General features: G+C 28.4%; 1 protein-coding gene across 1 annotated transcript in view; it reads left to right on the top strand.

Moving 5' to 3' along the window:
• The window catches only part of LOC129985256 (probable ATP-dependent RNA helicase DDX27), a 60,144-nt gene that overhangs the window by 44,575 nt on the left and 1,192 nt on the right, over positions 1 to 14,377 (top strand). The window contains exons 15-18 of the mRNA XM_056095215.1: positions 2,520 to 2,575; positions 8,873 to 8,996; positions 9,667 to 9,754; positions 10,828 to 10,911. Coding sequence (XP_055951190.1) covers positions 2,520 to 2,575; positions 8,873 to 8,996; positions 9,667 to 9,754; positions 10,828 to 10,911 — 352 coding nt within the window. The remainder of the gene's footprint in view (positions 1 to 2,519; positions 2,576 to 8,872; positions 8,997 to 9,666; positions 9,755 to 10,827; positions 10,912 to 14,377) is intronic.

A 14,377-nucleotide genomic window follows, 5' to 3' on the forward strand; every position in this document is an offset into this window, starting at 1 on the left:
TATTTGATGAAACAATGAAAAAAATGTTCCAAATTTCATTCCAACAATGAAATATTTTGTGCAAAAAGAATATATACAGGGTGTCCCAAAAAAATGTATACACACTTTAAATAATTGTAAATTTGGGGTTTATTATAATTCGAATAATTTTCAACATGTAAAAGATTCTACAAATATCATTCTATTGTCTTGTTATCGCATGTTCTCAAACTGATGTCTGTTCTGCTCCAGACACTGCTGACAACACGAAGCGATGGAATAGCACACATGATGGAACAATTCCCTTGAGATATTCGTACATTCATGTTCAATGGTTGCCCTCAATTGAACAACTGTTGCAGGTTTATGGATGTCCTGAACTGTTCCATCAGCTTCAAACTTATCTTTAATTCGAGTGATGGTAACTCGTGTAGGTGTTCTTTGTTAAACTCCCTCTTAAATTGTCTTTGCACTTCTACTGCATTTTCATACTTCCAGTAGCATTTTAGAATAAATTTCCTTTCTTCAAATTCAAGTCTGTCTGCCTTCACTCGGTTCAATGGGTTCAGTTTGTAAAGAAAGAAGAAATAACTTAGTTATCAGCTGCTAAAATGTGTATACATTTTTTTGGGACACCCTATATATATATATATAATATAATATAATATAAAATGTTCGAATGCTTAATTCGGCGATCCAACTTGTCCCAGTGGTTTTCTATAGATTCAAGTCTGAATTCTGGGCAGGTCAGTCCAGTTAGTTCAACCCATTGTCATCCTACCAATCTATGGTGGACCTCACAAATATGACAAGTGGCATTGCCATCTTGGAAATAACAATGATCCAACCCATAATATTTCTAGAACGTAGGAACCACATATTTGTCTGGAGTAGTGGAGTCCGTGTTGAACTTACCAGGAATTGGGATAAAAGGTTCTACTCTATACTATGAGAAACATCTCCAGGCAATAATTCTACCTCCGTCAAACTTTACTATAGGCACAATGCATTTTGGCCAAAGACATTCTCTAGGCATGCACCAAACCCAGACTCTGCTATCCAACTGGTAGAGATTGAACCTTAATTCATCACTCCAAAGAACCTGTTTTCACTCGTCTACAGTTCAATTTCGGTGTGTCTTATACCATCTCAACTGAGCAGTGCAATTGGATTTTGTAATCAAAGGCTTATGGGTGGCAGCATGACCATGGGAAGCAACCAAATGTGCTTCCTAGCAAATGGTATTTATCGAAACAACAGTCCTGAATGCTTGTTGGAACTCCTGGAGTATTTGGGCCGTCAGTCATCAGTTTGGTGCAGTTTTTCTCAATTTCTTTGGACAGCATTCATTGGTCTCTTATCTCTTAATTTCATGGGTCTACCGGGTTGAAGCACATTCTGACAATCATTACTCGCCTCCCACTTAATCACAAATGCAACTGTTGTTTTTGGAATCTTAAGTAACTAGGTGTGTCCCTTAAGGATCGGCTATTTCTCTGATATCCAACAATTACTCCTTTCTCAAAGGCAAACAGCTTTGAATTTTGTGTCATCTTGTATGCGACTAATTCAAATGCTGTTTCCTACACAATATTTAAATGCTGAATGCGTGATGTAGATCAGGCATTTGCATGGATGCCCAAGTTCTTAATGATAGGTATTGTATATATAAATTAATACAAAAGTTATTACAATCGGTGAAAAAAAGAGAATAGAAAGAATGAAGAATACAAAGGAATTTGTTCTATTAAACATAAATATACTTAGCCAAAATTATAATATTGCTTATTTTTAAACTATTTGCAATTAAAACATATTACAAATTAAGAGGCTTTTTGAGATTGTAAGGTATGGAATTAGTGCTTTTTTCCAGCAAAGATATACTAGCAAGCTGGATTTTACAAAGTATGTCATATATATTAATTTTTGCAAATTTATTCTACTGCTCTTGAAAAGTGTGTATACTTATGTCTTTGTAATTAACCTAAAATCAAAGCAAAATTAAATTGGATTGGTAAGTTTCTTGAGATTGTTATTCTTGAATGGTCATCTTGATATTATTGTTCATGAATTATGAAAACAGATTTGCTGACTATATTTGTCAGGAATCATCTGCATCAACTTAGTTTTCATTCTGTTTATTTTGTGTAGAATGATTTCATTACTAACTGATTTCTGGCATATTTGGTAAACCCAAATATGAAGTTTTAAAGAAAATATTTGCAAATTTGAAGATTCATCATATTTGTTTAGTGACAGTATTCAAATTTTACCATGGTGTATGTAATAACTGGGAAATTAATAAAATGTCCCCTGATTGCAAGATAGAGAAAATATCTGTAAAGAGGGAAAAGGAAAATTTAGTAAGGCTAGCAGCCTCTTATTCTGAAGTTTGATTGTGAGTCAGAATTGAGCATTTGTGCATATAAAATGCCAATTTAACTTGTTTTTTTATCTTTATTGTCCAAACAAATACATTTTAGTTATTTTACATGAATAGTTTAAATATATTCAGTTTATCTTTTTTTTTTTTTTTACAGTGGCTTTAAAATTGGGGAATAGTAAAGCAAAACGTAAAAAAGGAGTTGTACCATCTGTAAGTATAATGAATTATTAAAATTTCTGAAGGTTAAGATGTTTTCCTAGAGATGCTATTATTTTTATATTATGTTGTGTTAAATTTCTGAATTTTAACTAGGATGTACTAAATCAAAATTGAAAGTTCATGAGTGTTTTTCTCTTGATAAAAAATAATTTATGTGGACATAATCTTCCCCTTATAATTTTATGGAGTACCTGAAATTGCAACAAAATTTATGAATTGAGGTTATTGGGAATATTATCACTTCAACCAGCTTTAGTGATAACATTAGAAATTCCTGTGGCTATAGGATCATCAGCTTTACTAGAATCTTGATCTGAAACAACTGGAGTCGCGGGAAATTGAGTGTTTGCATATCTATCCTTTTGCTGAGCTTTAGAAAACAGTTTTCAACTGATTGAAATTTTACTAGGGTAGTTCGGTTTTCTTAAATTTGTCCTTAAGGTGCAGTTTTAAAATGAAACAGAGTATCAATGACAGCATTCTTAAAATCTTCACATATTTTGTATATATCAATAAAATGTACTGATCCATGCTCCACACTACTGATGATTCTTTCTCTCTTCCCCAATTCAACTAAATTTTCATCAATAATTAGTTTCACATTTAAAAGGCTAGAATTCTTGTAATTTTCATAACCATTCTGGACCCACCAATTGCTCTTCAATTAAAACTTTGCATCACAACCACTTGAATTAAGATTCACCAAATTCATAAGACCTACCATGAAATCCCAGGCTTGGTAGAATTGGTAGGTTTTCTTATTTCTGTGATTCTATTTCTTATAAATGAATTTCTAGAACTATCCCATTCGATCCAAGTTAGCAGTGTGATTCAATTAGTTGAGTCAATCCAATAGAATACTTCATTAAATTTTATTGCAAGGCCATCTGGCAATATTATATGGATAATATGAAAACTAAGAATAGTTCACTTTTCCATGGCAAATGTTTTTCATATCTCTTGTCTTTATTTCTTTTAAGAGTTTTGTGCAAAAAATCAACTGTTTTTTCATCGGCTACCTACCTTGACTACAGGATCTCCTATACCAGTGGTATTTAAACTCCATAATTCCATCAAATCTAAAATGGCTGCATAAATAATACTTGAATAATATGTAAACAAAATAAATAATTGAATAATAAACAAAATCTTTATGAATGTGTTCAATTGATCTAGTCATTAATGTACCAAGATTATCTGATCCTGTTAATAAATCTATTTCAGGGAATCTTCTCCTGTATCACTTAGCTGTATATTTTTCAAAAAGAGATAAATATCAGAATCGTGTATATGTGGAATTGTATCTTATGTTTTCTTTTCATCTAAAGTGGAAATGCTGTGTCTGAAATTTGAACACAAACTTTGCAATCTAATATTATGCGACATCATGGGAATCTTATTTAGTTTAACTGCCCCCCCCCCCCAAAAAAAGAAAGTCCAAGACTCAACAGTTTTTGAGAAACTTGTTCCAATCTTAGTTTATGCATATTTTTTCTTATGAAACATCTGAGTGCCAGTATTGAGCAATCCTCAGATAATTATAGATCTGCCTTTATTGATGGTTTTGACAAATACCATTTACAATAATGAAGATGAATTTCTCGCTAACAAGAGAACCTTTGCATCTTACTAAGGTGTTGGTCTAGTTTTGTTTGATTTATATTTGGACATATAGCACTATGGTGGTATATAAGCTATAATCTCTCATGACTTTCAACTTCCGATCAAAGAAATTTTAACGAGTTTCCTGAAATATTCAGCTTGTCTTTATTTTCAACTGTGTTTGTTCTTATTATTTGATAAGATCTTCTGAAAGAGTGGGCTCTACTATTAGGTACAGCACTGCTTTGTGCTTTTCAAACATCATTTCTAATGTCCAATGCTCTTAGCTGGGTTTATAATTTATCACAAAGAACATTGAAAGGCAATTAAAGAAATTTTCTTAGCATTTTTAAAAACATTGTAGAATTATTCAATACAAACTAAATTTTCATTCATTATTATTATGCTATGACATTCAAGAGAAAATATCTTGCTTCTAATCAGGATATCTAAAATATCTTTTCTTTATTTAGATTATCATGAATATCTAATGTTAGTTTTTATCTGTATATATTTACATAACTATCTTAGGACTACTAAAAATACCATATTTATGTAATCAAATGATGCAAAATAATGAATGGCTTAATTTAAAGATGCTATGGAAACTAGATTTATAAATAAAATATAAGAAATGTATAAATAAAATATTTTCAAAATAAGGATTCAGTAGTAATTAAGAGGTTTCTGAATTACATCCTCTGGCCATTAATCTGTTAAGTTCAAACTTTTTCTAACGCCTTTCTTGCCAATGTTGCTATCCAAATTTGGCGGCAGACTATTATCAATGGCGGACTGGCCAGATTGCCAGCTTGTTCAATGATAAGTGCACCTTCATATGTATAAAACAGAACATTCCCTCTCCTCTCACAGGATGTGCGTGCAAGAGAGATAGCAGGGTGCATAGCTTCATGAAAAGTGCTTAAATTTGAAAGCCATTTTTACATACCTTAAAAAGTGCTTAATTTTGATAAAAAGGTCTTTAAAAAAGTGCTTAATTTTCTGGTGAAGTGCAAAGAAAACTTTGTTTCTTCTTGCCTAAAATATGACGATTTGAAAACATAATCGTAAAAGCTTGTTTATCACATGTTTCGAGAAAGGAAGAATTAGGACAAGGGATCCATTGATTACAACACATATGAAGATAACAATAGGCCTTTTTTTTCCAATCTCTCTTTCTTCAACAATATGCATTTTCATTTATTGGAATACTTATCCAGAAGAGGCAATGCGAAATATGTACTCTGCCATACATCTGGCACAAAAAAGTGTCTGAATATTTTTTTTTTTAAAGATTTCTCAAACACTCAAAAACCTTGTGTGTTGAGATGTTGAAGAATTTATTTAAGTTATGCCTTTAAAGTATATCTTTAACCTTTTATGTATTGTTAAAAAAAAATATGCAAATTGGTCCGATCAACAGAAAATATGAATTTGATGCTCTAAAGAGGTATTTTGAACATGGTAGTAGTTGCTGCTAAACTCTTGCATAAAGTCTAGTATGATGGGATTTTAACTTGAAGCCATAAGATTTCATGATTGTGATTTCTTTCACGGTGTTCTTTTTAAATGTTTCAATCATTTGAAAATTATTATTTGTTGGCCCAATCTCTCCAAATTTTAGTTTTTTTTTCCAAGTGGGGGGAAAAAAAAAAAAAAACTGCTAGTTCACTTAAAATTTTTAAAGAAGTAAAAAAAATTTTTAAGACGTTTATTCTTCTGGGTTTAAATTCTATTATTTTATAAAGGTTTTTTGATCTTTTTGTTTTTCTTTTTATAACTTATAGAATCCCCCCCCCCCAATATTTTACATAAAGGTTTGTCCTGATTGACTGAGCAATGCACAGCATAAATCATTGAGGTTAGGAGCATGAAATTTGGAAAATTGTTTCTTGGTTATTTGATTCAACTATGATTTTCAACAACAACAGATGAGGGAATTATAATAGATTTTTCAAAATTTTAAATAGAAATTTATTTAAAAAATAAAAATAGAATTTTATTGTGTTTTTGCTCTAACATTATAGCATATTATCACATCCATGCACAAAAAAAAAAAAAAAAAAAAAAAGTTGTACCATTTTAAAGGTTTAAAAGTTATCTTTTCAATTATATCAATTTTGTGTAAAAAAATATCAATTTTGTGCAAGTGCTCTAGTTTTTGTAGAGCTGTCAACATCGTCATAAAAGGGGGGGGGGGCAGGACTTTTTTTACTTTAACTTAAACTTTAAAGTTTTGGAAATAGTTCATTGAATAAAATTCTTTATGTGATGAGTTATTAAATTTTAAAACAATGTCATATATTGTATTGTATTGTATCCTACTGGCTTAAGAAAAACTTCAAAAAATGTTTGTTACCAATTTTTTTATTCTTATTTTGCCTCTTAATTACAGAGCTGGCTCTTTTTTAATTGCGTGAATTTGTTTCTTTTATTTATAGAAACTAGAAAATGTTAAATTAATTTCAATTCTTCATAAAATATATAATTTCTTTATATCTTATTGCTTTACAAGGAACGTTTTTATTTTTGTAAATGACTACATTGAAAAGTCTTTTTTTTTTTTTGAAATTATAACTTTTTAAATTTAATATTCTAAAGAAATTTCTTTATAAAAACCATTAAAATTTTGTTTCCATCCATGTACATTTTTTAAAAGTCAATTTTTTGGGGAAACTACACTGATTTTTTTACTTGCGTTTACATGTGTTTTAATGCTGTTTTCTCAAATTCTAATCTTTGATAGAATTTTCTTGCAAAAAATAAAAAATAAAAAAAATAAAATCTAATGCATAATTTTTGTTCAAATTTGGTATAATTATTTTTCAATGTGTTATCCAGAAGTAGAGAATAAGTAATCTATTCATTAAAAAATATTTTATAGTTGATTTATTGATTACAAATTGAAATTTTTTTGTTGTTTATCGATTTAACCCCAAAATTTAAATATATAGCTTATTGTTCAGTTCAGAAACTAGATAACATCTTTCTTAAGCTGTCTGCAAGAACATGCAAGATTTTTAGTAAATAATTCTTGATAAACTTCTAAACCAGAAGATTTTTCTGTATACTTAATTTTAACTTTAAAAAAAATTTAACAAATTTTGCCACTTAACTGATATAATTTGGTTTCATGGATGTTTTTTTATTCTTTTTTATGCGAATATTTAAAATACAACTACATTTGAACATTTTTCAAAAAATTTACCTCGAACATAGTCATCTACCTTAAACTTTAAAGGTCTTTGCAAAAGGTCAGAAGTTAATAATGATAAGACATTTTTTTATAGCCTAAATACTGCTATTATATATATTAAATTATATTAAAAAATGATTATATTATATTATATTAAAAAATGATTATATTATATTATATTAAAAAATGATTTTGAAAACTTATTTAGAACTTGACTACAACTAAAATTATATATAGATTGCATATATAAAAATCAAATACAAATTCTTTGGTCATAATGTGCTTCAACATCAATGACAATATTTTCAGAAATGGTATATTCATGTAAATAAGCTGGTAGTTTAAGTTTAAGAAATATTGAAAAATATCAAAGATCTTGATAGTTAATCTTATAAAAGTTGATTTAAATTTTTGGTATTGATAGGGTCCCCCTCCATTTATATGATCCTTTTTTTTATTTTTGTTAAAACCAAACAGGCATAATTTGTTTTATAATAGGAGATGTTGTGCAGATATTAAGCAAATATAGAAATAGATATTAAAATTTAAAAGATACATATCTAAAATTAATTTTTCTAATAAAAATTATGTATTATTATAAACCAGAAAGCAACCTAGGCTTAGAAAATACACAGGCTTACATATGCATACATGTACAAAAAATTTAAATGGGTTATTTTTACATGGTCTAAGTTTAAAAAGTGCGTAAAAGTATTTAATTTTTGCAGGAATTTCTCACTATGTACCCTGGAAGAAGGGGAGAATTTGTTAATAAGGAGAATTGCTACAACTTCCCATGCATTTTCTCAAACAAGTAAAATAGCAATAAATTTTATGTTACAAATGTCTTCTGTGGAAGGAACATTCATAAGCATTTATGGGTACATGTGACTTGCGTCAAGAAAGGGAAACTATCCCTTTATGTAGGAATAGGAAGTGGTCCTTGCGAGAGGTCTGTCTTTCTCTACATTTCAAACACATATGATGCTTTGAAATGATTTTGTAGGTTTACAGAAATTGTCATGATGAAAAATTGAATATGAAATACAATTTTGTCATTGATTATTTCAATAAAATGGTTGATGAATAAGTTAATGCCATATTTGCAGCTATTGAATATAAGAACTATTCTAGAGGTTTCAAATCGGATATACTACTTGTCTGTTTTTAAATTATTACTTTTTTTACATTATTGTTCATTGAAGTGGTTAAAGCAAAATTCTATTCAGGTTTATCTTTTGTCACTTAAGCATTAGTTTTAGGAATTAGATAATGAAAAGAAATTTTGTCCCAATGTAATACAGTGCAACTTTTCTTTGCTTGTAATTGCTTTTGTATGAGGGTTTGCAGAAATATTTAATAAGTAACTTACTCTTTTTTTTACTACCTTACTTACTAGTTGTACTAAGTACTTTTATACAGCATATGTTTATATAATGGATTACTGTTTAACCCTTTGCTTTTAAACCATAATATTGTATCTTTTACAGACAAATGATCGCATAGAAGTTGAACTTTTGAAAGCTGCTCAGTATCAGGCAAGATTAGCAAAAAAATCTCAGAAACCACAAAGAATTAGGGCTATTACTGAGGATGAAAACAATTTTAAATCAAGTAAGTTCAGATTTTGATAACTCTGAATAATTAATCATTTAGAATTAACTGAAGGCTACACTAAGAGATTTTATGTTTCATTTACTCGAATGTTATTGAATGTTTATAGAATGTTACCCTAGAAGTGCTTGTCTTTGTTGTAAACTTTTAAATATGGTTAATATGCAAACTTCTTTTTAAAAAATAGAGTGGGGATAGAAAACTACTACTTGCTTCTATTTTGATGTATAAAATACACATTTATTATAAATTGTATTTATAAAGCATTCCAATCTGTTTTTCATCCGTAAGCTTAATTAATATTTGTCTTGCACGACTTTTTTTTAAAATGGCTTTTGTCTTTCTTTAAAATGAAATAAAGTAATAGTGATAGTATTTTATACATTCTATAGCTAAATTTAATGCAATTCCGTGATTATTTAATAACCTTTCTTAGCCTTTAATAAGTATTCTTGTTTAATTTTGCATGAGTATTATGCAGATTATAAGGGAATAAAGATTATTAGGGAAGGGAATAAATGATATTCTTAGTGAAATTTTTAAAAATAAAAATAGACACTTCATGCTATTCTAAAATAAAAATATTAAACTTGCATATTTTTACTGTAAAAATTTCTATTATGTATATTAACTTGAAAAATTTCATGGTGTATTTGTTTCCTTCCTGTAGAGAAACATAAAGTAAATAAAATGAAACGATCTTTTGAAGAAGAACTTGGTGATACCAGAAGAACCACTGTAAAAAAATTCAGATATGAGTGAGTACATTTGTGTTTTCTGGAAATTTATCAATATTTCTAAAATTACTTTTATTATTATTTGTTATCATAACTTGTTACATTTTAGCGTGTTTAATTTTTGTTTTATAATTTTCTGTGAATGTGTACAAAACTTAAGCTCTAATATGTTTTCTCATTTTTCAATCTTTGGTATGCATATCCCCAGGAGTACATGAAATTGTCTTGGACTGGGGAATATGCAAAAAAAGATTTAATGGTGAAACATTTATGATAGATAAAAGAACTGATAAAAGGCTGTTATAACAACATTTCCCTTTTTTTATTATGAAAAATCAAAATAATACAATGGAAATAAAAATTTAAAAGATGACAAATACAGAATGCTACCAATCAGTCACAAGGTTCGTATTACATATGCTTATATGTATATGTATAATTGTCATTATATATTATTTTTGCTTGAATAGTAAAAATAAAAATATTATATCTGTACCTATTAGTATGCATATTGTAATTAATATATATAATGCAAATAATATAATGGGGTTTTTAGTTATTATATGTAATGAAGGTTATGAGCTATGAGAATAGGTAAAGGGATATGCAAGTGGAAGAAGTGATGGATAGAAGAATTTTGGTTCAAAAATCTTAAAAATAGAATAGATTTTAGATTTTTTTTCCCACTTTTCCCTAATTTGATAAATTACTTTTGTCATTATTCATTATCAGACTGCTTAAAAAATACGTCCTCAGTCAATAAATTTTAATTATCAGCAGTAGATTTTTTAAATGTTATTTCAGATGCTTCTATGATTGAATCAATAGTTTTGTTAAAGTTCTGTCAGTACTTTAATTTTCTGTTACACAAATGAAGATGCATGAATTTCTTCATCCTTTGAAGGAGTTTTAATATTAAGAAATATTAATTCGAGTCTCTTATTCAATCTAGAGGCTTTATTGATTGTGCTAATTTTAAAATTTCAGTTTAGTTTATTGAACTGTATTAATTACTTATAGACTTTTTATCAAAGAGAAAGAGTTGGAATGTTTTATCTATTAAATATCTGTCATATTTCTCTTTAAATTAATAGAGCAACACATCATGAGAAAATGAAAAATTTGAAAGAAATGAAGCTCAAGAATAAGCCCAATAAAAAATTCAAATCAAAAAGCAGGTATGTATTTTCCTTTAAAATGCAAAGATAATTTCAATAAGGCAAACATGAATTATTAATGTGTAATGTTTAAATATTATGTGAAAATAAGTGTGCAAATACAAGAGGTAAAAATAGAATAACTAAGATTTATATTGAATCATTCATTTTACATTCATACAAGATACGATTTAGAATGCAGTATAGTCCTTTAAAAATCTACTTGATATTGATAAATACAATTCTGCATATTGACATATGCACTAACTTCAAAATGCCTAATGACAAAATCCATTTTCAATATCATGAATGCACATTTGGTGAAATTAAGTGATATGGTAATGTAATGTGATTAATTGGTAATTATTAATAATATGGGGGGGGGGGTTGCACAGTTGGTGCCAAAAAGCCAAATCACTTCACTCTGTCGAGGGGTGATATGCAGCGAGTAAGAATAGTGCTTTTCCAAAGTTCTTTACTGATACGTTTTTCTTTTAGTAATGTGATTAATATTAAATAAAAATCACCTCCTCTATCTCACTTTCATTTTCATAAAAGCACAACAAACTTTCATCTGTGAAAATGCACAGAGGATTTCCACATCTGAAAACAATCAGTATCTATATAAACAAGTCTCTTATGCAACTTCTAAAAGATTTGGCTATTTTTAGCGGTCTCCCCCCCCCCCCTTCAGATCTCATGGGATTATTTTTTAAAATCTTAATGTATTTTGGTAAAATTGTAGTTCAATTTAGTATTTTTTCTATGCAAAAACTGCTTTTTTTGTAGTAAATAAGATTATTATTTTTTATAAATCTTTTTGTTTTTCTGGAGATCATTTGGAGTAATTGAAGGAACTTTAATTTTTAAAGCATTCTTTGCTGCTGTTATGTACATTTCAGCTCAAATATTTAACTTATTCAAGGTTTCTATAGTCCTTGAATTATATGCTGTCGTCAGCACTTAATTTTTCTTTAGTCCTGAAAAATAAGCAAAATGTTTAACCAATTTTTTTTATTCATAAAAAAAAAAAAAAAAAATCCTATGCTAACAATATTGCTTGACAATATCAGACAGCATTATAATCCTCAATTTTTTGGGGAAAAGTTGGGGTTTGGAAATTAAATTGGAAATTAACATTTTGTCTTATTATTAAATCTGAGCACATTGTCCAAAGATCGTTACGTTTGGGAACACTACTATTTACATTTTTCGAAAACCAGTCGACATTAAATAAGATTTTTTTTTTTTCTTTTTTAAATTTTATTTTTGCCATATTTTTTCTTGATAGTTATTATGCTATAAAATTGTCGAACTTTTCTAATGTTTTTATGGCGGATGAATATTATAGCCACTTTCTGATAAATGTTTTTTGTGTTGAAAGTGAATTTTTCATAAGGTAATCAGGGTTGCCACAGCTTTAGGGGAACCATGAAAATACAGGGAATTTTAAACTCCCTCCTTTTTTTTTCATCTAAAAAATTGCTGATATTTGAACACTGCAAGAATAAAAGATCGTTGCCACAGTACTAAGAACGAAACCATTGTGTAATCGTGGAAACTCGTCCCTTTTCTACTCACTTACTTTTTTTTTTTTTTATGTATAGATCAGTTTAATATTGATTTCAGAGGTAACTAATGTCTTTCCTAGAGATTTGTGTATCACGGTTAATGAGGATGCATAAGACTGCTATAACAGCATTAAAAAGAATAAAATAAATTTCTCTGGCAGGAATAGCAACATTCAATTTGCAGAAGCATTATGGTGGTGTTTAGTCACTGTCACGTGAGTTTATTGAATGGTTTGTTTATTATTTGAGTAATTCTGGACTTTCTTTGTTTTAAACAATGATTTGTTCAAAATCTGTATTTAATACAAATTAGATGGATAATGATATAAATCCTGAACTTTGTTGAATGTGTTAGAGAAGTTCTGCAAAATCCGTTTACTGCATATTGCTTTTTTTATAAGATAATAAGCTTAAGTAATATGAGAAAACAGGCATTTACTAGTGATGCCAAAAAAAAAAAAACCCATACAAAGTTGTGTGCGAGATCAAAAAAGTCGTAATTGATATTGGACTTATCCTCTCCGGTATCCTTTTAGATGCTGATTTGCCAAGCCCAAAAATGTGAAATGTGATGTCAGAAAAAAAGTCGATTTCAAACTTTTTAGTTCAAGAATAATCATTTAAAGCAGAACTTTTAAGGGCATTAAAACTTGTTGGGTCACATGCGTTGTTTGATGCATTCACAGATATATTGAAGATATTTTCACATGTATACATTGATAGTGAAATAGTCCAAAAATGTCCTTTTTGTCGTACAAAGATGTCATGCATTATTTATTATGGATTTGCTCTGTTTTTTAAGGTCTTTTGAGGAATGTTTAAACAATAAAAAATGTGTAATATGGTTTGATGAAGCTTTGAACCACATTTCTCAAATATACCAAATAGATCTTATTGTAAAATTTTGGTGTGAATCAACTAATAGTCTCTACAAGATATTGGAATTCAATATTTTTAAGGCATATCACAGCTCAAAAATTGTTTGAGAATCTTAAAGAAGTTATATCAAGTTCGGTTAATTTGGTTTAAAAATAATTTCAAGTCAGATACTTTTACAAATTAGTGTGGTAGGACCAAATTAAAAGTTTTAGAACATATCAAAGAACTTTCTTGCAAAAATGATTGTAACATTTTAGATTTAGATACACGTGGACTGACAAATTCTATTGAGCGTTTCAGTATGAATATAAATCTACCGAATGGAAAGTAAGTGTTATTCTAAGATCAATGTATAGAATAATAAAAAAATAGTTTATCTAGACGTTCAAATTTCTAGAAAGTTATTGGCTCTGAATTTTCATTGAACTTTGTTCTTTCTACTGGATAGAAAATATCACTACTTGCAAAACTACTCTAAAAGGTTTGACAAAATGAAAAATGATGTTCAATAAAATAAATATTTCCTAATTCTGCCATGAATGATAAATTTTAAATGCTTTGCTAAAAAATCAATTTTTCCTGATGAGTTTTTTTTATATTAGTGAAGAATACTAGAATAAAATTTTAACACATGTCCAAAAATGTTACTGTTTTAAAGATCTGCATCTGTCTTGTGTTTTCACTGCATCTTGTTTAAATCCATATTGATTGAAGAAACTCTCATTAAAACTATGAAGTGTTGTCATTCCATTATAATTGGCATATGAGTGCTTTTTGCATAGTTTTTTCTTATATTGCATATGCATACAGGAGAAAGACAGGGATTTTTTTTTTATTTCATATTTGAGTGGCAACCTGGGTAATAGAGATATAAATCTAAAATTTTTACTAAAAGTTTCCTTTTGCTTAACAACACATCTTTAAATAGAATTTCAAAAATTCCACTCTAATTAAAAAATAAAAATATATTTTTTAAAGTTAAGCTTTTTTTATAATTTATTCTTTAATAGTTATTCATTTAGAAAACATGTATGTTC

This window comes from Argiope bruennichi, chromosome 9 (assembly GCF_947563725.1).
Source record: "Argiope bruennichi chromosome 9, qqArgBrue1.1, whole genome shotgun sequence".
NCBI lineage: Eukaryota > Metazoa > Arthropoda > Arachnida > Araneae > Araneidae > Argiope > Argiope bruennichi.